At 36.4% G+C, this 25,343-nt stretch overlaps 1 protein-coding gene across 3 annotated transcripts in view; it reads right to left on the bottom strand.

Annotated features, from left to right (window-relative positions):
- The window catches only part of LOC149182522 (MADS-box transcription factor 56-like), a 362,764-nt gene that overhangs the window by 51,574 nt on the left and 285,847 nt on the right, over positions 1-25,343 (bottom strand). Inside the window, exon 6 of one of the 3 annotated variants that reach the window (XM_089418582.1) lies at positions 2,672-3,133. The exons of the other annotated variants lie outside the window; for them this stretch is intronic. Coding sequence (XP_089274708.1) covers positions 3,116-3,133 — 18 coding nt within the window. The 3' untranslated portion in view covers positions 2,672-3,115. Of the gene's footprint in view, positions 1-2,671; positions 3,134-25,343 lie in introns of those variants that run through there. 3 annotated transcript variants of the gene reach the window in all.

Below are 25,343 nucleotides of genomic sequence, written 5' to 3'. Positions count from 1 at the left end.
ACCAAATTTTTCTTTTTTCTGTTGTTTGTGAACTCTTGAGGTTGTCCATGAGATTTTGGTTTAGTATTGAGAAGGAAAATAGATACATGCTTGAAATTCCATCATTAAAGAAAAATGTATCATACCAAAAGTCATGGTGTCCACATTCACTTGCGATATTTTCACTATTGAGAATATGTGCATCAAAAAAGAAAAAATGGAATGACTTCCCTGCATCATATTCGAATTTCATTAATACTATATGCTAAATACAGTTATACATGTTTCTCTCAAATATTGGGTGTCTAACCTCCAAATATGAAAGGAGGCTTGCGAACTATTCTAATGGTGCCACTTTGAAATTACATTTTCTAACTTGTTGTACCCTGAGTTCTTACATTCTAAAAAGTGATCATGATTCATATGTTCATTACATAGTATTATTGTCACAAAGAGTTCTTGAATGATATCACCTTCAAAATATAGAATGAAAATCCATGCTTTATCTCTTTATTTTTCATGGAAATCATCTCCTCTAAATATTCATGCATCTTCACCAATATGTTCATTCATTTATCCCAATATTGACGAAAACAATGAATTTACAGGATGATTATGTAGACTTACAACGTGCATGTCATCATTTATTGGTTGAAATCTATCCAACCTATGATCAATGATAAAAATATGTTGTATATTCCTCATCCAACTAGTTTAATTTTTAAGCTCACTGTCACCCAAGATGGAGAACCATATGAAATCCTATTATGCATGTTTCATCATCAAATTTTTGATATCCATCAAAAGACAATGATTATGAATTTCTATTGATATTCCCAAAAAAGTTAATATAGCTAGATGTGTATGCCATCAAATTCATTGTACTTATTTTTTATCCCAGGAATAGAAGAGGAATAAAAACCTTGCTTAAAGGTTTTATCCTCTAAATTGATTCCAGTATGTAATAAAGAGATAGTGAGCACGAAAAGTTTTAGGGGCGAATATTCATAGTTGGGCTAATTTTCCATGTTTTTTTCTGAAGGAGATATTTTCCAAGCTTGCATTTTCTCTAAAAATGATTCACCCAAATTTTATAGTATAAGATTATATTATCTTAAAATTCGATAAAAATTTGTGAAGAGTAATGTGAAATAAATTAAAAATTTGAATACTTTTACAAAAATATTACCAAACATTTTACAATTTCCATGTATGGAACTAGTAAGATTCGACAAGTTTTCTAAACATTAAGATAAATTTCAACCCTTAAAATTTCCCATGTGTCTTTTCTCATGTCATAATGAGGTTCATTCTAATATTCCATGGATAAAGGACATCTATTTGCATTAATTTGTATTAAACCATCCAAATCATGTGAGAAGGTCAAAAATATAAATCTCCCTTGTGTTTATATTCTAGATCACAATAAGTTGATGTAGTAACTTCTTTACTTTAATTTTCATGGTATTATTAGCCCTAATATGTTTGCCACTTATTCCTTTGAACCCCAAAATTCCACTAGTATCTAAGAGTTACCTTTATTCACAAAATATAATCTTTAATAATTTTATCAAGACCAATACTATATTTTTCACCAAAAAAATATAGCATCATGAACATGAGAAAAGTTATTTATGGCTTGCTTATTTTGGAAAATTTCATCACTGTACATTGGTCATTATTGATGATCCAAATTGGTGATGGGAAGATCAATATTACAATTTTCATCGTTAATATGCTTGAAATTTATATATTGCTTCTCTTCCCTACAGTTATTAATATTTAGGATATGTAGTCCTTACTTTCTTCGAAATATTCTTCTTCAGCCTCCTCAAAATGCTTCAATTATACATTGTTAAATAGTTTCCTCTTTTCTTCAATGATGACTTGAATAGTAATGCGAGTAACAATGTATTCTTTAATATTTGAGCACATACCATTATCCAAAGTAGTACACCCTTTATAAACGAATGCATTAATTTCTAAAACTTTTCCCCATACTTATTCATTACATTTAAAAATATGATCAATTATTTTCATGAGTATGGATGCTAGAAAATTCTTGTAGGTATTGTCGAAAATATATATGTTTTTCTACTAATGCTTGAGAAACTCCAAGGAAAATATTTTATCAAAGGTATACTCTTAGGACTTGAAGAGTTCATAAGCTAGTGATTATTCCTATTTTTTTAAAACATGTATAGTTAACTATTGCAAAAAAATTCTTAATCAAAAAGGAAAATATTTAATGGCACAAACCAAAACACATTTAGCATAAAGACTTCATGCTAGAATTCCAAACCAGAAAGACCAAATAAAACTTTCAATATCTTATATCCTTACAATGTTGCAATAAAATAGGTATATCCTCTAGCATTCATAAACCCTAATCAATTAAACCTATATTATAATAGAGTTATATTTCCTTAATTGGAAATAAAAGTCCATGGGATCAACAACCATTCACCAAAAAACCATCAAATGCAAAATTTGTATGCCAAAACATTCCAAAAGATATGCAAGAAACCACAACAAAAAGTTTTTTCTAGGCTTCATACCTCTTGAAACCCTACCTATATGGAGAATACTACTTCTCATTGTGCCCAACAAATATAAATCATGCATGGATCTTGTTTTACAAAGAATATAACATATATCCAAAATTTTCCCACTTTTTTTCTTCGCATACAGTGGGTCAAGGGAGTACATGATCAACAATTGATCACATCAATGTGCATTGTTTCTCTACATTAAGAGAAACTATCATTTTCTATATAATTGTTAGTGAATTTGCAACACTCTTAAAGTTGTCCACCATCAACATTAGCACATTTTCTCCAATCATGTCTCTCACAAAATGATATTAAACATCTCTATGGTTTTCCTCAGACTCATTATAAGTCATGCACTAGGAATATTTTACTTCAATTATTACAATCTATCTTTGTAACTTGGTGTACAAACCTACTAACCAAAGAAAACATTTCCAACCATACTAACTAGTTCCTTGCACGAGTAATTGTCATGTATTAAACCTCTATAGTTGAAAGTTCCACTTCAAATTATCCTTTGCTCATCCAATTGATTCCTACTCCAAATAGGATACACCCATAACCACTTGTAGATATTCTATGATCTAGATTTCCAACCTAGTCTGCATCAACAAAGGCATGTATGTGTAACACTTAATCCAATGAAATTGTTCCTTAGTCACATAATATATAAATATTAACTCCATCCAGATATTTGAAAACCCATATTGACTACTACTAAATTCTATTTTCCTCCTTTTAACATATGCCTACTCAATACTCTCATTGCATGTGCAATGTCTAGTTTATTACAAACCATTATAGAAATCAGTATACCACTATACTAGCATAGAAAACACATGACATATCCTCTTACTCTTTACATTTCTTATGACACTAATCTATATATAAATATTATGAACCTTGTGCCTTAAAAATGATTAGAAACCAATAATTGTAGTCCTCTTCAAAGGGGTAGCCTCCTTTTACAAGAATACAATTTATAAGAAAATATTTGATGATGTTAAACCTAGGTCATTATAGCGCACACACAGATAGGAGATAAGGAGTACAATTATATAAGGGATCATGAAATTTTATAACCTACATTACAATATATATATATATATATATATATATATATATATATATATATATATATATAATCACTAAAAATATATGGATTAATGAGGGGTTTCAGGGATAACATGGGGATTATATGGGGCTTAAAATTTCCCCAACCTTAAAATTTTTTTGTCATCAACACTTCACTATATACATGTGATTCACCATGAACAACTCATCTTCTCATGTTTCTTCTTCCACTAGTAGTTTCATTGATTTGATGAAGTACTCAATAGTTGCTTGATTTCTTAGTTTCTTAGCCTTTATTTCTAGAAATATTCCTAGTTCTAGTATGATTTTTACTTCTTCAATAGACCCTAGTAAAATAGTATATATTGGGATCTTGTTACAAATTATATTATTTAACAAAGAAACATGGAATACTAGATGTACATTTGAATATGGAGGTAACTCCAATTTGTATGCCATACTTCCAATCCTCTAGAACACATTGTAGGGGCCATAATACCTTGATGCTAATTATTTTCCTTTTTTATTAGTATAGAGGAACATTTATTGATATGGTCGTAGTCTCAAAAATACCTAATACCCCACTTCAAATTCCTCTCCATTGTCATGTTCATCTAGTTGTTGTTTCATCCTATTTTTTGCTACTACCAAGTTTTCCTTAAATAGTTTGATACACTCTAGTTATCTTTTATGTGGTCCTATACTACTTGAGCCTTTATATGTCACTTCAAGGGTGATGTGATTTGTGGATGATGATATACATAAAGTTCCAAAAATGGTGACATTTTTTATGAAACTGTTGGGAAAAATACTAATAGGGCAAGGAGGGGGATGGAATAAGTATTTTGAATGAAAACTTCCAAATTACATATTCTAAAATATGTATGATATTGTTACTAAAGAAACCTGTATGTGTAAGCTACTTTAGAGAATGAGACCAACTTATATTTAGTTTACTAATTTTTTCTAACAAATTATTATCTTTTATCAATGCATCAAAAGATTAATTACTTTTCAATATCCATTAAAGAATGTAGGAAATCATAGGAAATGAGTAAGCAACATAGAACAACTGGATTTTAGGTGGAAACAAAATGTGGTAGAAAAACACCACTGCTACTGTCTCTTTATTCCTTCTTGTGATATAAAGAAAAATATTATAATTCTACTGATGCAGATTCTTGTCAGTACGTAGACACCCACCTCCATAAGGATACAACCTTCTCCTGTGCTCCAACAACCACTAAAAGTGAGATAAAACCCCCTAAGATTGTTTAATGGATCTCACTAGAAGGTAACCCCTACCCCCTTTCTGAAGGCTACAACCCTTAGCTCCTTGTGTACCATTTTTCAAAATATTTCTTATTGGATCCACCTATCAAACAATCATCACACAACTTGTATGCCACCTTTCATCATATTTTCAAAATGGACCCATATCAACCATAAAACCAAAAAAAATGAAGTAGTGAATCTGAGACACTATCACACTGCAAATCCCTGCTGATTTTAGTTGAATATGAATGTTTAGAAAGGAATTCAGGGGATCCAATTCTACAATTCACTACCAGATTTAACAGAGTCTACAATTCAATTACAACTGAGATAAAAATTCCTCCTGGATTAGCCTTGTTACATTATCCTGGTGGTTTTGATGCTGAAATGACTTCTCAACTCCGGGAAAGAAATCTTGTCACTTTTCAAGGAATGTAGAGTAATGCAATTAGAGTATAAGTCAATTTGTTGGCCAAGAAGGAAAAAATGAAAACTGAGAAGATATTAGTGTTCAAACAAGAATCATCTTCTTCACCTGATCTGAAATTTGATGTGATGTTGAAGATGATGGAAAATTTGGTTGATAAGCTAACTCCTTCTAGGGTTTAAATTCAAGCTTAGGTGAGAAATCCAAACTTTAGGTGGCCTGAGGGAACTCAGAATTGTCCAAGAGAACAAAAGGGTGTCGAATATTAGCAAGTTGTTGTTCGGCCTCCTTTCCAGAGTGATTTCTTGATGAGGAGGACACTGAGGGAGAGGATCATGAAATTGGATGTTTTCATGATAAATAAACACAATTTTTTTCTACCAAGGAGGAGCATGACCTTTCTTTTGGGTGCTTAGGCGAAAAGGAAAACATTAACATTTGTGATTCAGTAGTTTATCAACAAGGTTATATCAATGCAATATAAATTTTTCAAAGGTAGTAGAATCTTAGGGTTCATACTATTCCTATTAAGGATTCAACACAAAAGACAACAACTGAGAAACAAGCTAATTCAAGGAAGGAAATATTGAAGATACCAAAGGAGCCTAAGAAATATAGTCTGAGAAAGGTAGAAGAAGCTAAAAAGGAGATTAGAGAATTGGAAAAACACAGTCAGTTTTCAACCTGGAAAGTGAAATAAGTAAGTTGAAAGTATCCATTCCATTTGCTTAACTTTTAAGAAATGAACAACATAGAAAGAGAATACTTACAATGGTTAGGAGTTCAGAGAGTGATCATGTTAATATAAACTCATAGGATTCCCTAAATCTAGATGATGACGCTCTTGAATTTACTTTTGTTCCACATGTAATTAACATAAATGATGATGTTCCCCCATTCTATGTAAGTCCTAACATACACGATATGATTCTTCATAACACTATGTTAGACTCTAGAGAATCACATAAACTGATTCCAAAATCAATCATGGACCATCTAGGACTTCACATTACCAGATCTTACAAAGGCCTATTCTCATATGATTCCAGAAAAGTAATATTTTTAGGGTTTGTAAAGGATATAGTTGTAACTTTGGCACATATGCTTGCTAAGAGTGTAATGACGAACATACCGGTAGCAGATATTCCAGCTAGGTTCATCATGCTATGTCTCGGTCTTAGGAAGCAAGACTAGGAGGAACATTGTAGATGGACATGACTTATGCATAAATTTTGTTGTTTGGTAAGAAGTAGAACTAAACTAGATAATCATCCCATTTATGTAGTAGATACAGAGGTAGGATCACAAATTTTCTTTAATTATCTCTTTATTGATGGAGAATTATGAGAACATATTGAGGTCAATGATCAGCAAAAGCAAGTTCAAACATTTTCATATGAAGTTTGGAATTTGTATTTTGATGGATCCACTTGTGCGAAGGGTTCTCGGGCAGGAATTTGGATTGTTCTTCTAAACTATACTAGTAAGTTGCATTCATACAAATTGTATTTTGGCAATACAAACAATATGGAAGAATATGAAGATCAGATTATCGGGTTGAACCTGTTAAGGGAGAAGAGATTGAAGAAAATTCATATTTGTATAGATTCAAATATAATTGTAAAACAAGTCAAAGGAACTCATAAAACCAAACACTCGAGGATGAGAGCTTATTGGAATGAGATATGGAATTTGTTCTCAATTTGTTTCTCTGAGCATGAAATCTCTCTCGCTCATAAAGGACGAAATTGCAGATTCTTTAGTAACAACTGCCAGTGCATTTAGAATTCCTATCTATCCTAATGATAAATATGAGATCAATGTGAGACATAGGCCATCTATTGTAGACAGTATTAGGCACTGGTAGGCATTTGAAGACGACAACAAATTAGAAGATTTCTTGGAAGAAATGAGGAATTTCTTAGCACTCCAATTGATAAAGATGAACATGAGACCACAAGTAAATATATTGAAACAACAATCTTTTTAAATATTGTTGCTAGAAAAGACATAATTCAGTACAGTAATAATATAACCCCTAGAGGATTAGATCATTTAGAGTGATTGCTTGACTCAAATGATGTGGAAGTTAAGCCTAGAATCCTGCCAAGTGATGGTGAGATGGAAGTCAACAATTTGGGGACTAAATATAATCAAAATATGATAAAAGGATCTAACACTCTAAAACTAGAGTAGAACTGAAGTATGTAGAATTGTTAAAGGAGTTTGCAGATGTATTTTATTGTAGATATGAGGACTCAGTGTTCTATGAAAAATTGTCATCCAACATACTATACCACTCAAGGAAAATGAGAAGCCCTTTAAACAAAAGTTAAGGAGGATTAATCCAAATTTGTTTGCATTGGTTAAAGAAGGGTTGAAGAGACTGTTGGTTGCAACAATCACCATCCCACTAAGATTTTCAAATTGGATAGAAAACTTGGTACCAGTCATAAAAAAGAGTGAGGAAATTTGACTATTTTTGGATTTCAGAAATCTAAATGAAGTCTCATTGAAGGATAATTATCCTTTACCAAAAATTGATCACATTCTGTAAAAGGTGGTTGGCTCAAAAAGGATTTCCATGCTGGATCGGTTTTCTAGATATAATCAGATCCTGGTTGATCCAAAAGATCAGGACTAGAATGCTTTTACAATGCCATAGGGCACATTTATGTATTCAAAAATGGCTTTCAAACTCATGAATTTCGGAGCCACCTTCCAAACAGTAATGGATATCATTTTCGTTGATGAAAGAGATAAGTTTGTTGTAATTTATCTACATGATATAACTATCTTTTCAAAATAGGAGTTTTCTCATTTAAAACATTTGAAGATAGCCTTCACTAAGTGCAAGAAATTCAAATTTTCTTTAAATCTAAAAAAATCCCATTTCGCTATGGAGGGGAAGTTGTTGGGTCACATATTATCAAAGGAGGGCATTCAAATAGATCCAATCCAAGTCACAAAAATACAAAAGATTGAATAACCAAGAAACAGGAAGGAAGTGTAGTCATTTCTAGCCAAGGTAAATTTTCTATGAAGATTTATCCCAAAATTTATAGAAATTTTGAAGGTAATGTCAAACATGCTTAAGAAACAAAAAGATATTGAATGGACTGAGCAAGCTAAGGAATTCTTTAGTGATACCAAAAAGGATTTAGGACAAACTCCTTTACTCACAAGTCCATATTTCTCTAAATATTTTGTAATTCTTTCATTTGCTATTGAGCACACTATCTTTGGTGTCTTAATTCAGAAGAACAAGCAAGGAAAAGAACAACCCATCTCATTTTTTAGTAGGGCATTAAGAGATGATGAAATGAAATACAAAATTTTGGGGTCTTTATACTGTGTTCTCACGTGATTTCCTATGTACCAGATGTAGCAATAAAAAGTATTATGATCCAACATAATAGTGATGGAAGGAGGGGGAAGTGGATTGGTAAGATGTTAGAAATTGATCTAGAAATTAAGCCTACCAAATTAATCCAAGGATAGGGTTTATCTAGGCTAATGAATAAAAAAAATATTGATACTTTTGATGTGAATTCAATTATGGAATTATCAGATTTGCTAGAGGAGGATTCAATGGTTAATGTGGATGATTGTTTCAAACATTGTGCATGATATACTGATGTTATTTACCTATTTTAGAATATGAAAGTGCCACCAGGAAAAAATAAAGCCCGAGCTCATTTTTTAATGCTCAAATTTGTCAAATATTGTCTTATAGATGGTTATCTATTTTGGAAAGCCCCTCAAGGAATATTATTGAATTTCCTATTAGAATATGAAGCAAAAGCAATGATAAAAGCATTTCATGAAGGAGCCTATGCAGGACATCATTACTAGAAGGCTATTGCTAATAATGTTTTGAAAGCAGGACTCTACTCACCTATGGTTTTTTTTTATGTTAGAAAGCAAGTTGCATCTTTCCATAAATGAAATTTGTTTGAAGGCAAAGCCAAACTGATCTTTGTGCCTATGAAACCCATTTCTATAGAAGCACCATTTCAACAATAGGGCCTTGATTTCATTGGCAAGATTCATTCAACATCCTCAGCACAACATAGATGGATCTTAATAGGAACGAATTACTTTACGAAATGAATTGGGGCACTTGCAAGCAAGGAGGCTATTGATCTTGTCATTATTCAATTTTGAGAAAAAAATATTTGCATGTTTGGTAGTCCAAAACCAATTATAATTAATAATACATAGTGTTTCAAATAAAAAACACTAATAAAAAATTGTGATGAGTACCATATTAAACATAGTCATTTCACAACATATTACCCTCAAAGTAATGGATTGGTTAAGTAATTAAACAAAAGTCATATTAGAATTATGCAAAATTTGTTAAAAGAAAACAAGAAGGCTTTGCATACAAAACTTAAGTTTTCTTTGTGGGAAGAGAGGATCAATACTAAAAGGCAAATAGGTGCTACCCCTTTTTAGTTAGTATATAGTGTTGATGAAAAAAATCTTGGTTTCAATTGGAATCCCTGTTATGATATATTTATAGGAATTAGGAGAAGAAATGAATCATCTGCAGGGGAGGATAAATAAGTTAATAAAGGTAAAAGAGGATAGAGAGAAGGTTTATAAAACGTCTCAAGAAGTTCAAAATCACATCAACAAGGTTTTTGATAAAAAGGCAAAAGAAAATGATTTTACATAACTAGACCTACTTTTGAAACTGGATGCTCGCATTGAGGATAAAGGAAAGCATGAGAAGTTTGAAAACATCTAGAAAGGTTCATACAGAATCACAAATTTTTATGGTAAGAACATTTTGATTATAGAAGATATTGAAGGAGCGGGATCCCCCAAGGATGGTTTTGGGGCTAAAAGCCCATGTTTAAGTCATTTTTTTGTAATATTGTTGTAAAGACTCTGCATTTTGTGGTCGCAGAGCTTGGAGGTGTTATGTGTCACAAAGGGTAGTCCACTTTTAGTTTTTTAAGTAAAGTCAGTTGTAAGAGATCTACCCATCATCCGTGAACCATGGGATTGTATAAAAAGAGCTAAGCTCTAAGTAGTTTGAGAGATAGAACATGTAAGAGAGTCATAGTCTTAGAGCAAGAAGTCTAAGTCTTGGGTTGTAGTGTAGGTAGAGGCTCTGCAGCTGAGTTCACAGTGGCTTAGGGTAGAAGTCTACAACTGAGTGCACAGACCCCTGCAACTGTGTGCGCAAGGTGAACAGAGTCTATAACACTTGGAAGATATTAATAAAAAGAGTTATTCTGCAATTTCTGTGTATATATTATGTTGATCAGTTTGGATATTTTGTGTATGAATTCTCTTTATTATGCTTCTATGGTTCATGAATGAATACAGTTACATTGAATAATTAAACACAATTACGAATATCTAATTACACAGTGATAACTTTAAGTATTCAAAAAAATAAGAAAATCACTTAGGGTAATTCAGGAATCTGCACGGCGTGCTACCATACCAACGCGAATGTACTTGAGCCCCAGGTTAGGGCTGCACGAAGGTCGATTGTATACATTCGTGAATGATCTAGGAGGATCTCGTCATATCAGTTGCACAGGTTCATAATTAGTGTTCAGAGTCATCGTCAACATTTAATTCAGTGTCGTCAGTTTCGACAGTGTTTTTATGGTTCAGGGTTTTCATGGTGATGGTTTTGTATCTGGTTGTCAAAAATTGCTCATCGACAATTCTGCCAGGGTTGATCATCAAAATGGGTGTGTCATCCATTGCAGGGGTTCAATATGGGATGTTGTCATGTGATGTCATTGCAAAAGTAGCTTTGTGATGAAGATTTGTGTATGGGTGAATGTCACATTGTGACAATTGTTGTAAAAGGGTTTTTTCTTAGATCTAAGGATCTGAAGACCTACACCTAAATCATAACGCTTTGACTTTAGCCTAAAGTCTACAACCCTAAATCCTTTAATTCATGCATTAAAATGTCATAAAATATACCTATACCTAATGCAAACCATTAAACCTAAGCTCTAGACCTAAACCCTATGTCCTAAACCTAAATCCATACATTCACCCAATTTCCTAAGTCTAAACCCCATATAACAACTCTCGACCTATGTTAAATATGTTAAAACATTACAAAATGTATTCACCACAGTTAATCATGATCTCAAAACCGCAACACAACCTTATTCATGTGAACAGAAGGGTTAACTGCAAAGTTAGAGTTTGTAGCGGAGGTTATAAACAACTTAACCGCATGGAGAGTTAACCTTTAACTATGGCAATGGGAACAAGCAGTGATAAAGTGGAGGTTAGCATTGATCGTTGGGCTTGGAAACTACATCGGAACTGCAGTGGGGGTATAAACCATAACATGTGAATGGATCACGATTTGAGGTAGCAGATGTCCTGGGTAACCGCGATGTTAACTATGTCGGAGTTGTAGTCAACTATTGACATGTGAACAATTTGTGGTAACTTTCGGATCATTGGTAGACGGAACCACCAAGGAAGACTATGGAGGTGGCAGTTGGAGGTTAGACTGTAGCCTATTCACATGGTCGGTCAACCTCCTCCACCTAGTAAATAAGCTGCCAACAGTTAAAGATTTAATACAAAGTTACTTATGGGTTTTTTGTTACAGTTTTGTTTAAAACATTAATTCGAGGACCATGGAGTCATCCTATGTGTCATTGCATAACTAGACCGAGACCAAACCACCCCCAGATTGCAACATCTTCATCCCAAATTCAGCCTGAGGAGGTTTGAATGCACTTGGTGGGTTTTAAAAGGAGGCTTTTCTCATTGAAGGGGAGGAGAGTGATTTTGGTTTTTGTATGCAGATTTTGGAGGTTATAGTCAGTTTTGTTTTCAGTGTAACAGGAGTATTCGAAGTTGGAATTGGGAATCGTGACAGGCACTGGAAAGCTGGTTCAGAAAGAAATCCTTTGAAAGTGACCAGAATTTCCTGTGCGCACATTCAGTTTAGTCAAATCACTATGTAATCAAACTCTTATGTTTCAATCCTAATAAAGCGATCGCCCATCTTGAAAGCAGACTCGGAGACGTAGTCCATTAGGGACAAACTCTGTAATCAATCTTGTTGTCTGGTATCATTGTCTATTTGTTGTTTTCATTTCTGTTTTGCATCTTACTTAGGTTTTATCACCTGTCATAAAGTCTTTCTTCTCAGGCAGTTCTCTCATTTTCCGCACTTTTAGTTAACATTCAATTCAGTAATGGCTAATCAATTCTACATCAGTTTTAACTTATGATCATAACCAGATCATATAATTTGGTAACATAGTAGGTTTCATTTTTATAATTTTTCATTGAATGTTAACGAGGTCAAAGTCGCAACGTGGAGAAAGAATCCTTGAGCAGATTGATCCAGAGATTGGAAAGCGATGATTTGTTCATAATTCGACCATGACATGATCTGATGTAGGTGAAAACATTGAAACTAAGATGAGGGATGAATAGTTTCAACAAGCATTTTTGACTATGCAGCAGATGTTGGGAGAACTGTATGAAGACAAGAAGGCGAGAGGTGCAGCTTCTTCTTCAAAGACATCGAAGAAGGACAAAGGTAAAGGCAAGGCTGATAAACCACCTTCACCTACATCATCTCCATCATCATCATCATCATCATCTTCTTCTTCTAGTGCAAAATTCGAAACAGAAAAGAAACCTAAGAAAACATCTCTTTTGAAATTTGATGTAAAATTTGAGTTACTTATTTATGATGGTGAAATGAATCCTGAAAAGTTAGATAACTTGATTAAGCAGTTAGAAGTGTCTTGTTGTATTCAAATAATGATAAAACAAAAATTTAGTTACCTACACTTAAAACGGGGGGAACAAATTTAATCTGGTGGGAAAGTAAAAATTAGATAGATGTAAAGAAAAAGGAAAAGTCAACTCTTCCTAGTCTAAGTTCTTAAAAGCTCTTAGGAAACAATTCTATCCTTCAGGATACATGCATCAAGCTGTTACTAATTGGTAGCATCCGAGGCGAGGTAAAGGGAAGAGCGTTCAGGAGTTTACTCAAGAGTTTAGAAAGAAAGCATTCGCGTTTGTTATTTCATTGGATACACGTGAAACTTTATTAAAATAGATCGGCAATTTGCATTCACATTTGCAACATACATTATTGATGTTTAATCCTGATGATTTTGATGAAGTGTGTGTTCAGGCCATACATATTGAATCAGGTGGAAGACCATTCAAGTTTTCATCGCAATCATCTAAAGATTTGGAAATCAAATATTCCAATGATAGTAAGGTGAATAATAATTCGAAGAGAAAGAAATCAGCGATAGCTCACAAGGAAAGACCTAATTGTTCTCATTGCCAGAGAATTGGTCATGATGAACCTAAGTGTTGGAAAATTCATCCAGAACTTAAGCCCAAAAAATTCGTTAAGGAGAAGGATGAAAATAAGGCAATTGCAGTAGTCCAACAAGATCTAGGTTCAAATTTCAGGTGATGAAAGGAGGATAACTACTATGGTTATGACAGGTAAAACTTCTGACACTGGTTCAAATTCGAATACTATTGCATCTTCATCAAACATAAATCCTTAAAATGATGATAAAAGAGTTGAATTGTTTAACATAATGATAACTTCTAAGCATACAAAGATAGATACAATGTTTGATAGTGGATCACAGATGAATTTAATATTTGAATATTTAGTTAAGAATTTGGGTTTGGAAACACAGAATCATCCAAGACCTTACCCATTAGGATGGCTAAATAAATCAACTCAGATAAAAGTAACAAAAAAGTGTCGATTAAGATTTGTCATTACAACTAATTACATTGATGAAGTGGAATTAGATGTGGTTCCAGTAGACATATGTGGAGTTGTATTAGGATGTCCTTATATTTATGATCGTGATGTAGTATTTCACAGGAGAGAGCATAAATATCACCTTAAGAAAGATGGGGTTGAATTTAGTATCAGGGCACATCAAAACAAAAATCACTTGAATTTAGTTGTTGCTAATAAAATGAAGCGATTAATAAGTTCGAATAAGATATTTGTAATCATGTGTGTAAAGGAACAACATAAGAATCAACATGATGTTTGCTCAAGTTATGAGACTCAACTTCAAGATAGTTTGATCAAAGAGATAAAAACTTTTCTAGTTCTATGTAAAACCAAACATCTTACTCATAAGCAGGGAATACAACATGAATTACACTTTGTGCCTAAAGTTCCTCTCCCTAATGCCATAATGAATCAATTCAGTTAAAGTTTCAAAATTAATAGTTACAGAGATACAGGTCAGTATTGGGGAAAGTCAGTGTTAAATTTCTCTTATATTGTGTCACTGTTTCATGTTTCGAACAGTTTGGAAACCTCTTTTCAAGTGGAGAGGAAGCCCATTTGTTTTCATATCAAATCCTTTTCTAAAGAAGTGTAAAAATATTTAAGGGAAACTTATGCATCAGGGGAATGTGCTAATCAATGGAAACATCATTTAATGAATAAGGAAAAAGTGATTCAAACAAATCAACAACTAATTCAATACTTTCAAAACCAAACTAAGTTGCAGCAATTTTCACCTTACAGTTTGATGGGTTTATGGAAGAAAGTTCACTTAGTAATCAAGAAGCAAGAAAGTATGTCAAGTCAAGTAGCTAGCTTGATGTCAATAATATCTTTGATTGTCTTTGTTATTATGCAAAATATATTGTTATTACATATCAATTGAATTGAAAAATATGATGAAGATGTTGTTTTCAAATATGATTAGGAATCACTAACTCATTCTATTTTGTGGAAAGAAATCAATTGCCATGTTCATAACAGGTTGTTTGACCATCGTCGAAAGTTGTTTATATTGTAGATGGATGGAACAGGCCACCGATCCAAAATGTGTCATGGTCAGCATCATCAGGGTCATCACTTTTAGATGATTGATCGAATGTATTGGTACATCATCAGGGGAAGGTGGAAAGTGAGGGAGTTCTACCCTCATTGACTATTTTTTTAGTCAAACTTTTGTGGTCCAAAATCTTTCAAGTCGAGAGGATTGATCTAGGAGGATCTCATCAGATCAGTTGCATAGGTTCATCATCAGTGTTCAGAGTCATCGTCAGCATTCAGTTCAGTGTTGTTAGTTTCGATAGTGATGTTTATGGTTCAGGGTTTTCATGTTGATGGTTTTGTATTTGGTTAGTGAAAATGTTTTCATCGATAGTTTTGCCAGGGTTGATCATCGACATCGGAGTGTCATCCGTTGCAGGGGTTTGATATGGGTTGTCGTCATGTGATGTTGTCGTAAAAGTAACTTTGTGACAAAGATGTGTGTATGGGTGAATGTGACATTGTGACAATTGTTGTAAAAGGGTTTGTTCTTAGATCTAAAGATCTAAAGACCTACACCTAAATCTTAACACTTTGACTTAAACCTAAACTCGACAACACTAAATCCTTTAATTCATGCATTAGAATATCATAAACTATACCTATACCTAATGCAAACCATTAAACCTAAGCTCTAGACCTAAACCCTAAATCCTAAACCTAAATCCATACATTAACCCAATTTCCTAAGTCTAAAACCCATATAAAAACTCTCGGCCTATGTTAAATATGCTAAAACATTACAAAATGTATTCACCACTGTTAACCATGCTCTCAAAACCACAGTGGAACCTTATTCATGTGAACAGAAGGGTTAATTGCAGAGTTAGAGTTTGCAGCAAAGGTTATAAACAACTTAACCGCATGGAGAGTTAACCTTTAACTGCGGTAATGTGAACAGGCAGTGGTAAGGCAGAGGTTAGCATTGACCTTCAGGCTTGGAAACTACATTGGAGCCATAGCAGGGGTATAAACCATAACATGTGAACGGATCACAGTTTCAGGTAGTAGGTGTCCAAGGTAACCACAATGTTAATGCGTCAGAGCTACAGTCAATTGTTGACATGTGAACAATTTGTGGTAACCGTCGGAGCATTGGTAGCCGGAACCGTGGGGGAAGACTGTGGAGATGGAAGTGAGAGGTTAGACCGTAGCCTATTCACATGGGCAGTCAACCTCCTCCGCTCGGTTAACAAGCCGCTGGTAGTTAAATATTTAATGCAAAGTTATTTATGGATTTTTTGTTAGAGTTTTGTTTAAAACATTAATTCGAGGACCATGGAGTTATCATAAGTGTCATTGCATAACTAGACCAAGACAAAACCACCCCCAGATTGTAGTATGTTCATCCCAAATTCAGCCTAAGGAGGTTTGAATGCACCTGGTGGGTTTTAAAAGGAGCTTTTAAACATTGAAGTGGAGGAGAGTGTTTTTGGTTTTTGTATGCAGATTTTGGTGGTTATAGGCAGTTTTGTTTTCAGTGTAACAGGAGCATCAGGAGTCAGAATTGGAAACCATGATAGGCATTGGAAAGCTGATTCAGAGAGCTATCTTTTGAAAGTTACCAGAAGAGCTTAAGTGCACATTTATTTTGGTAAAATATCTGTGTAATCAACCTATTCTGTTTCAATCCTAATAAAGTGGTCGCCCATCTTGAAAGTGCACCCGGAGATGTATTCCATCAGGGATGAACTCCGTAATCAATCTTTCCATCTAGTATCACTATGTATTTGTTATTTTCATTACTGTTTTGCATCTTAATTATGTTTTATCACCTGTTGTAAAGTCTTTCTTCTCAAGCAGTTCTCTTGGTTTCCTCACTTTCAGTTAACATTCAATTCATTAATGGATAATAAATTCTACATCAGTTTTAACTTATGATCATAACCAGATGAGTGAAGGTATTGGAAGCCAGAATAAAGGGTTTGTCTTACAAGCCCTAGAGCGATATCACTTGCGCGAAGGCAGGTATAAAAGAGATCAAACGACATCACAACCATCTCAAGGTGTGGAAACTTGGTTCCAGCATCCCCCCATACTGCTTCGAGTGAGACTTTTGTCTTAACTCTGTGGGCTAATGTCGAAAGGGCCAGTAGTGTAGGGATTTGTTTGGCTAATTAACACTGAACCTAGGTCAGACCCCCTCATGCCAACAAATGGTTCTGTTGTCGAGACCGAAATCTGCATAAGAGATGTGTGATGTCGTATCACTGGAATGCAACTGAGAAGGAGATTGGACATTGCTTCGATAGAAAGATCCACGAATTCACGGCACAGGAGAATAGAAACCCATCACTGACAAAGGAATAGTGGTTGGACCGATATCTATATATAGAGATCCATAAGATCTTCTTATGCTCTTTCCCTATTGAGCTATACGAGTGGATCGCGAAGCTAGTAGATAGCCGAGGAAGGTGGAAACTTGACGGCCCTATTGTGTGAACCCGAGAGCTAGTGAGAAGGTTGGAAGCATCGGAGGATAAGATCACTCACACTGTTGATCATTTGCTCGATTGCGTCATAGGAGGATTTGTGACTGAATTCATGGTCGACACCTCAGTTAGCTATAGCAAGGTGGAGCAACGCTTTTTCAAAGGACTGTGAGGTAAGTACATAAAATATTTGAGTACTTGGATTAAAATTTTTTTGTGCGAAAAATGGGTTATGCAGCTACCTTGATGTTTGGGACTACACGAAGCGGAGAAACTTACAGGAACAAAGGAAAAAAGGGTCCGGAGTATAGCCCCTTGATTTCACCTCCACGAAGTGATGAAGAAATGATAGTGAAGGTTTATCTCTGAAGTGTTATTCAGTTAATAAGAAAAGGATTACCACAAATACTACCACCACACACACCACCTCTGGCTTCACCACCATTGCCTCCAACTTCACCCATACCACCTCCACCTCCACCACAGTTTAGTATGGAAAATACAATGAAGTTTCCTTTGTTCAAAGGCTTGGGAACTTAGGACTCGGACCAATTCTAGTTCATTGTGAGGGCTGTACGGGAAGCTCAAGGTGTTACAGATGATCATATCAAGAAGGAAACACTGATTAGTGCTCTGCAAGATCACCCGCTAACCTGGTATATTAAATATGTTGAGAATGCAACAAGATGATGGAGCTTAGTGGAAATGAGTCACCTTCACTAAGTGCGCCCGCAGGCAAATTATGGCGCAAAGTCTACTTTTAGACTATGTCTATTTTTAGACATATGGATCATGGTCTATGAGTTGTAGGATATTGTTTATGGATGATTAGTCATCTTGGGAAAAATATATGGACTTCTATTTCTGGTTCACAATGGTGTGATCAAAGTCTATTTTTAGACTGCCAGGCTAAAAATAGAAAAGTCAAATATTATTGTCTCATAATAATATTTAGACTATAAACTTTATCTTATCCTCTTGGAGCACTTTAGTTTGAGCTACAAATGTGGCACATGCAGCTGTCAGAAGGAAATACGCTTTCTTTGTGGGTCAGTTTAGCTATTGCATGCAGGACTTCAGTTAGAACTCAAGCAGTTCAATTTGGTGGAGTTGGATGTGGAGTTGATGGAGTTGTGTTCAGTTTGACTTTGTTAAACTAGTTGTAATTAGTCTAACTACAAATAGACTAGTGATGAGTTGTGTGAATTAATTATTAACTCATAAAGCAACTAAAGAATACATCAGTTAACTCAGTTGCATGTCAGTGCATGTACAGTTCAGTGGAGACAGGTGTTAGAGGTTGAGATTGCTATCAGTTATGACTATAGTTGTGCATGAGATCTTGCCCAATCACTGGATTGAGTATGCCCATGAGAATTGCGTAGTATATGCCCAGTATTATAGCCTGTGCTCACGTGATTCTCAGTGTGAGTGATTTTCGCAAGGTATTGTGCAGTGGAGGCAGGCAAAGCAGCTGTGGAGATTTGAACCTGTGACTTGTTTGGGTCTGAGCTAGTTTTGTGTGTAACAGGTGGAGATAGTACTGAGTACTTGTGAGGAGTATTGTACTATGTATTCTTACATGTTCTCAATCATTAATATAAATATAGTGTGGGCTTTTCAGCTGTAAGCTTTCCTCGGGTTACATATTGTGTTAATGTGTGCATGTGATTGATGTTTCATTGTTTTTGATGCTACTAAATTGATGATCAACATAGAGGAGGTTATGTATTATGCATGTATTCCGCAATAGTGTATAATCGGGATAATCTTTGTGAATAAGTGTCATATTATTCAAAATTTCTACATGCTATCAGAGCTGTTGATCATCAGATCTACTATTCAGAAAGTGTTTACATTCTATTTCTTCAGGCAGAGTTTGTAATTAGGCCAGGTAGCCTCTGGATTCATCCTTCCTTTGGAAGGTGAGATATCTAGTAAAAGCCCATACAGTTAATCTCTGTATGAGAAATAATTTGTTCTCACGAATTCTAGATCAGAGGTGGTTGAGTTTGGAGCTGGTGGAATTCGAATTTGAAGCAGTGTTTTCTTGGTATCAACATGGCAATGTCTTTCAAGGGATTGCGATTGGAGTATGCTCTTGAGGGCAACTCGAACTATATTGCATGGAAGGACAGGATGGAGGAAATGTTGGATGATAACGGGCTGAAGGAGTTCATAGATGTTGATGTCCCAAAGCCTACTGATATTGCGCAGGTTGATGCTTTGCAAAAGAAGACAACAAAGTGTCGAAGGATTCTGTTGGAGGGCGTGAAGGATCACATTGTGTCCAGCCTGCATGGAAAGGCTTATCCATACTTGATGTGGAAAGCGTTGACAGATTTATTCAAAAGAAAGAGTGATAAGAGGAAGCTGGCACTCAAGCATAAACTCAGAAACATCAAATGTGAGAAGGGAGACAGTATGCCCAAGTAGCTCACGAAGTTCACTCAGTGTCGGGATGAGCTGAGAAGTGTGGGGGTGACTGTCGATGATGATGACTTGGTGAGCTTGGCTCTCCTTGGTCTTCCGAAGAGTTGGCATTCCTATCAGGACTCTGTCAATGGTCAGGAGAAACTGCTAGGATGGGAGAGACTTTGGTCAAACCTTGTGCAGGAGTAGATCAGGAGGAATACTAGGGATAGATCTTCATCAAAGGGAATTGATGAAGAAAATTGCGCTTTGGCTGCCAAAGCAAAGAAGGGGAAGAGCAAGAAAGCTTCTCTGTCTGGTGCAAAAGGCAAGAAGTAGGACATGTCCAAGGTGAAGTGCTTTTGCTGTCACTAGCACGGACACTATGCCACAAACTGTCTACAGAAGAAGAAGAACATGCAAGCTACTGGATCTGCAGCAGGAGAGGCTCCAACCTCGTAGTTTGAGCTTGATTTTTCATTGATCACATGCTTGGTATCAAGTGTGATGGGATCGGTATGGTTCTTGGATAGTGGTGCATCTTTTCACATGACAGGAGATCAAGATTTGTTTTTTGATCTGGAGGACAAAGATGAGTGCACATCGAGATGGGCGATGATGGTAGATATAGTGCGACCGGTATTGGTACCATTTCCTTTGAGAGGGAGTCTGGTAAACCCTTCGTATTGAAGGAAGTGATGCATGTTCCAGGATTGAAGAAGAATCTTATCTCTGTGGCAATGTTAGAAGACAAGGGATATGATGTTGTTTTAAGAGAGGGAAAGGCTTTCCTGCGCAACAAGACAACTAGAGAAACCCAGAAGATAGGGGTTCGAGTGAGGAACCTTTATGAGTTGCATGTAGATGGTTGCGCAGCAATTTCATGTAAGGTAGAAGGATTGGTGAGCCAGGATGATGGTGAGCTATGGCACAAGAGATTGGGTCACCTTCACCATGGAGCCTTGAAGATACTACAGCAGATCACTACAGGGCTTCCTAAAGGCACTCTTGCACAGTCATATTAGTGCAAGGGGTGTACTTTGGGAAAGTTTGTGAATGCCACCTTTCACGAGAAGGATGGTTGTGCCATGACGATTCTTGAAAGAATTCACACAGACGTGTGTGGACCTTTCTCAGTAGCTTTGACAACAAAACATAGGTATTATGTGATTTTTGTTGATGATTTCTCTCATAAGTGTTGGATCTTCTTCATATAGAAGAAGAGCGAGACATACTCAAAGTTTTATGAGTTCAAAGCACTGGTCAAGAAGGATTCAGGGAAGAAGGTGAAGGCTCTTAGGAGCGACAATGGTGTTGAATACATCTCTAATGAGTTCAAGGATTTCTGCAGTGCAGAAGGGATTCGAAGAGAGCTCATAGCTCCCCATAACCCACAGCAGAATGGGGTTGATGAGCAGAAGAACAGAATGATCGTGGGTGCTGCACAGGCGATGTTGCATGATCAGGGCCTACCCCTTCACTTGTGGGCGGAAGCATGCAATACAAAAGTTTATGTGCAGAACCGTTGTCCTCACAGGATACTTGGCATGAGTACACCCGAGGAGGCTTATTCTAGTAAGAAGCATGATCTTTCTCATTTGAGGATTTTTGGTGCTAACATTTACATGCATGTGACGAAGGATTCCAGGAAGAAGTTGGAGCCAACCACAGAGGTTGGGATATTTGTGGGGTACACTGATATGCCCCACAACTATCGTGTGTATTTTCTAGACAGTGGCAAGATTGTTGTGCGACAGGATATAAAATTTCAGGAGTAGAAAGCCATGAAGTGTTCGCTTGAGAGGGAGCCACACTTGCATGCAGATGAGGAGCTATTAGTTCCTAAAGATGAGCTTCAGGACGTGGATCAGCCACAGGACAAAGTTCATGGAGTGGAAGAGACCACTCATGCAGCGCAAACCATCAGAGGGTGAAAGCGCTTGACAGAAGCTGAGGGACTGGCTCAAGATGCAGAGAAAGTTGTAGGACCACCTACAGCCCAACGCAGGCAGAGACAATCACCTGATCGGTACACTGGATACATGGCTCATATGAGCAAATGTGTTGTGACTGATCCATCCTCTTTTGAGGAAGCTATGGAGGATCTCGCATGGGTAGATGCCATGGTGGAAGAGTATGATTCGATTGTCAGAAACAGTGCATGGGAGATTGTTCCTAGACAGGAAGGGAAATCAATGGTGGGTTTGAGATGGATCTACAAAGTTAAGCAGGCAGCTGACGGGAATGTGGAGAAGTACAAGGCAAGATTTGTTGCCCAAGGCTTTTCACAGATAGAGGGGATTGATTATGAGGAGACCTTTGCACTCGTCGCAAGGTATTCTTCCATACGGATAATTCTTGCTCTCTCAGTGCAGATGGGGTGGCACATTCATCAAATGGATGTGAAGACTGTGTTCCTCAATGGAGTCATTGAGGAGGAGGTGTACATTGAGCAGCCTGAAGGTTTTGAGATCTTCAGCAGTGAGTCACATGTGTGCAGGCTCAAGAGAGCGTTGTATGGGTTGAAATAAGCACCACGTACTTGGTACACATGAATAGACAACTATTTCATTGGACTTGGATTCTCCAAGAGTGAGGCAGATCCTAACCTATACCAGATTGTGGTGGAGGGTAATTTGCTGATCATTGTACTTTATGTAGATGATTTTGATTCTAACGGGTGATGAGTTGTTGATACTTTCATGCAAGGATGATCTTGCTAAGGAATTTGAGATGAAGGACTTGGGCCTCCTTCATTATTTCCTAGGATTGGAAATTTGGTAGCGCAGTGATGGACTATTTGTTTCTCAGGGTAAGTATGCTCAGGAGATACTAGAGAAGTTCAACATGCATGGTTGCAAGCCTGTTGATACTCCCCTTCCTGGAGGTTGGAGGAAGGAGGATGCCACTTCGGCAGAAGAAGTGGATGCCACTGTTTATCAATAGTTGGTGGGGTCACTTATGTATCTGGTCAATACACGACTCGATATACGCTATGCTATTAACTAGCTTTCACAAGCTATGGTTAAGCCAACCAAGCTCTTCTGGAAGGCAGGCAAGCATGTATTTCCTTACTTGAGAGGCACATCGGGATATGGATCGTGGTATAGACAGGAGGATGAGCTGAAGCTATGTGGCTTCATGGATGTAGATTGGACAGGGAGCCCAACAGATAGAAAGAGAACATCAGGAGGGGTCTTCAGCATCGGGTCGACAGCAGTTTCTTGGTACATCAGGAAGCAGAGATCCATGGCACTTAGTTCAGCAGAGGCCGAGTATATGGCATCAAGTTTGGCTGCATGCGAGGCTATATGGATGAGGAAGATCCTGGTAGGTTTGTTCGGTTCTCAGTTGGATCCTACTATGATTTAATGTGATAACCATAGTTGCATTAAAGTTTCGGCTAATCCTGTATTTCATGATAGATCTAAGCACATTGACATCAGGTACCATCATATCAGAGATTGTGTGCAGTGGAGAATCATGTTACTTTCATACATTCCAACGGAGGATTAGGATGCTAATATCTTGATGAAAGCGCTCACCAGGAGAAAATTCGAATACCACTGAGGCAGGATAGGGGTTGCTGATAATCCATATCTTGTTGAGAGGGAATGTTGAGAATGCAACAAGATGATGGAGCTTAGTGGAAAGGAGTCGCCTTCACTAAGTGGGCCCACAGGAAAATTATGGCGCAAAGTCTATTTTTAGACTATGTCTATTTTTAGATATATGAATCATGGTCTATGAGTTGCAAGATGTTGTTTATGGATGATTGGTCATGTCAGGAAAAATAGATGGACTTCTATTTTTGGTTCACAGCGGTGTGATCAAAGTCTATTTTTAGACTCCCAGGCTAAAAATAGAAAAGTCAAATATTATTGTCTCATAATAATATTTAGACTATAAACTTTATCTTATCCTCTTGGAGCACTTCAGTTGGAGCTACAGATGTGGCACATGCAGCTGTCAGAAGGAAATATGCTTTCTTTGTGGGTCAGTTGAGCTATTGCATGTAGGACTTCAGTTAGAACTCAAGCAGTTGAGTTTGGTGGAGTTGATGGAGTTGTGTTCAGTTTGACTTTGTTAAACTAGTTTTAATTAGTCTAACTACAAATAGACTAGTGATGAGTTGTGTGAATTAATTATTAACTCATAAAGAAACTAAAGAATACATCAGTTAACTCAGTTGCATGTCAGTGCATGTACAGTTCAGTAGAGACAGGTGTTAGAGGTTGAGATTGCTATCAGTTGTGACCATAGTTGTGCAAGAGATCTTGCACAATCAATGGATTGAGTATGCCCATGAGAATTTCGGATTATATGCCCAGTATTATAGCCTGTGCTCACGTGATTCTCAGTGTGAGTGATTTGCACAAGGTATTGTGCAGTGGAGGCAGGCAAAGCAGCTGTGGAGATTTGAACCTGTGACTTGTTTGGGTCTCAGCTAGTTTTGTGTGTAACAGGTGGAGATAGTACTGAGTACTTGTGAGGAGTATTGTACTATGTATTGTTACATGTTCTCAACCATTAATATAGAGATAGTGTGGGTTTTTCAACTGTAAGCTTTCCCCGGGTTACATACCGTGTTAATGTGTGCATGCAATTGATGTTTCATTGTTTTTGATGCTGCTAAATTGATGATCAACGTAGAGGAGGTTATGTATTATGCATGTATTCCGCAATAGTGTATAATCAGGATATTCTCTGTGAATAAGTGTCATATGATTCAAAATTTGTACAAAATACTCTAACGATAACCTGAATGCTGGAGTAGCAAACATCCAAGGAGCACTAAATAGGCAATTTAGTAGGCCTATATCTGAGGTGTAGTTGCTTGTGGGATTCAAAGAGATCATGATGCAACAAGGCAAGACACCTTCGAAAATATATCAGAGGATGAAATGTACAATCTGCGAAGCCAATATGAATTTGACAGATGGATAGCATCACGAGTGGTTTGTGGCCTCACTAATACCATACCTAAGGAGTGTGCTGTCGCAGTAGAAGATAACAACTCAGGTAGAGGCCTTGGAGATTGCTATGAGATTACATGAGACTCTGATGCAAGATCCTAATCTAAGAGTTCAGTAGATCCATGTGAAGTTGAATAATTTGTGCCTTCAGATGCAAATTCTGAAGCAGGACATAACAGTTTGACCAAAGGTACGCGAGGAGGTATGGTGCTTGAAATGCAGGAGCCAGGGTCACGACAAATACCATTGCCCGGTATTTGCAAATTACATTGCAGAAGGAGGATTGATGCCTTTAAGGATTGAAGCTCAAGTAGGACCTAGCACGGGGCCTACATTATGGTGTGCTATCTATCAGGTAGCCAGAAAACATGC

The sequence above is a fragment of the Pinus tabuliformis genome, chromosome 3_2, assembly GCF_031772625.1.
Source record: "Pinus tabuliformis cultivar Carrire ecotype Pingquan chromosome 3_2, CPIR1, whole genome shotgun sequence".
NCBI classification, from domain to species: Eukaryota; Viridiplantae; Streptophyta; class Pinopsida; order Pinales; family Pinaceae; genus Pinus; species Pinus tabuliformis.
This window is presented reverse-complemented; position numbering and strand designations above follow the sequence as displayed.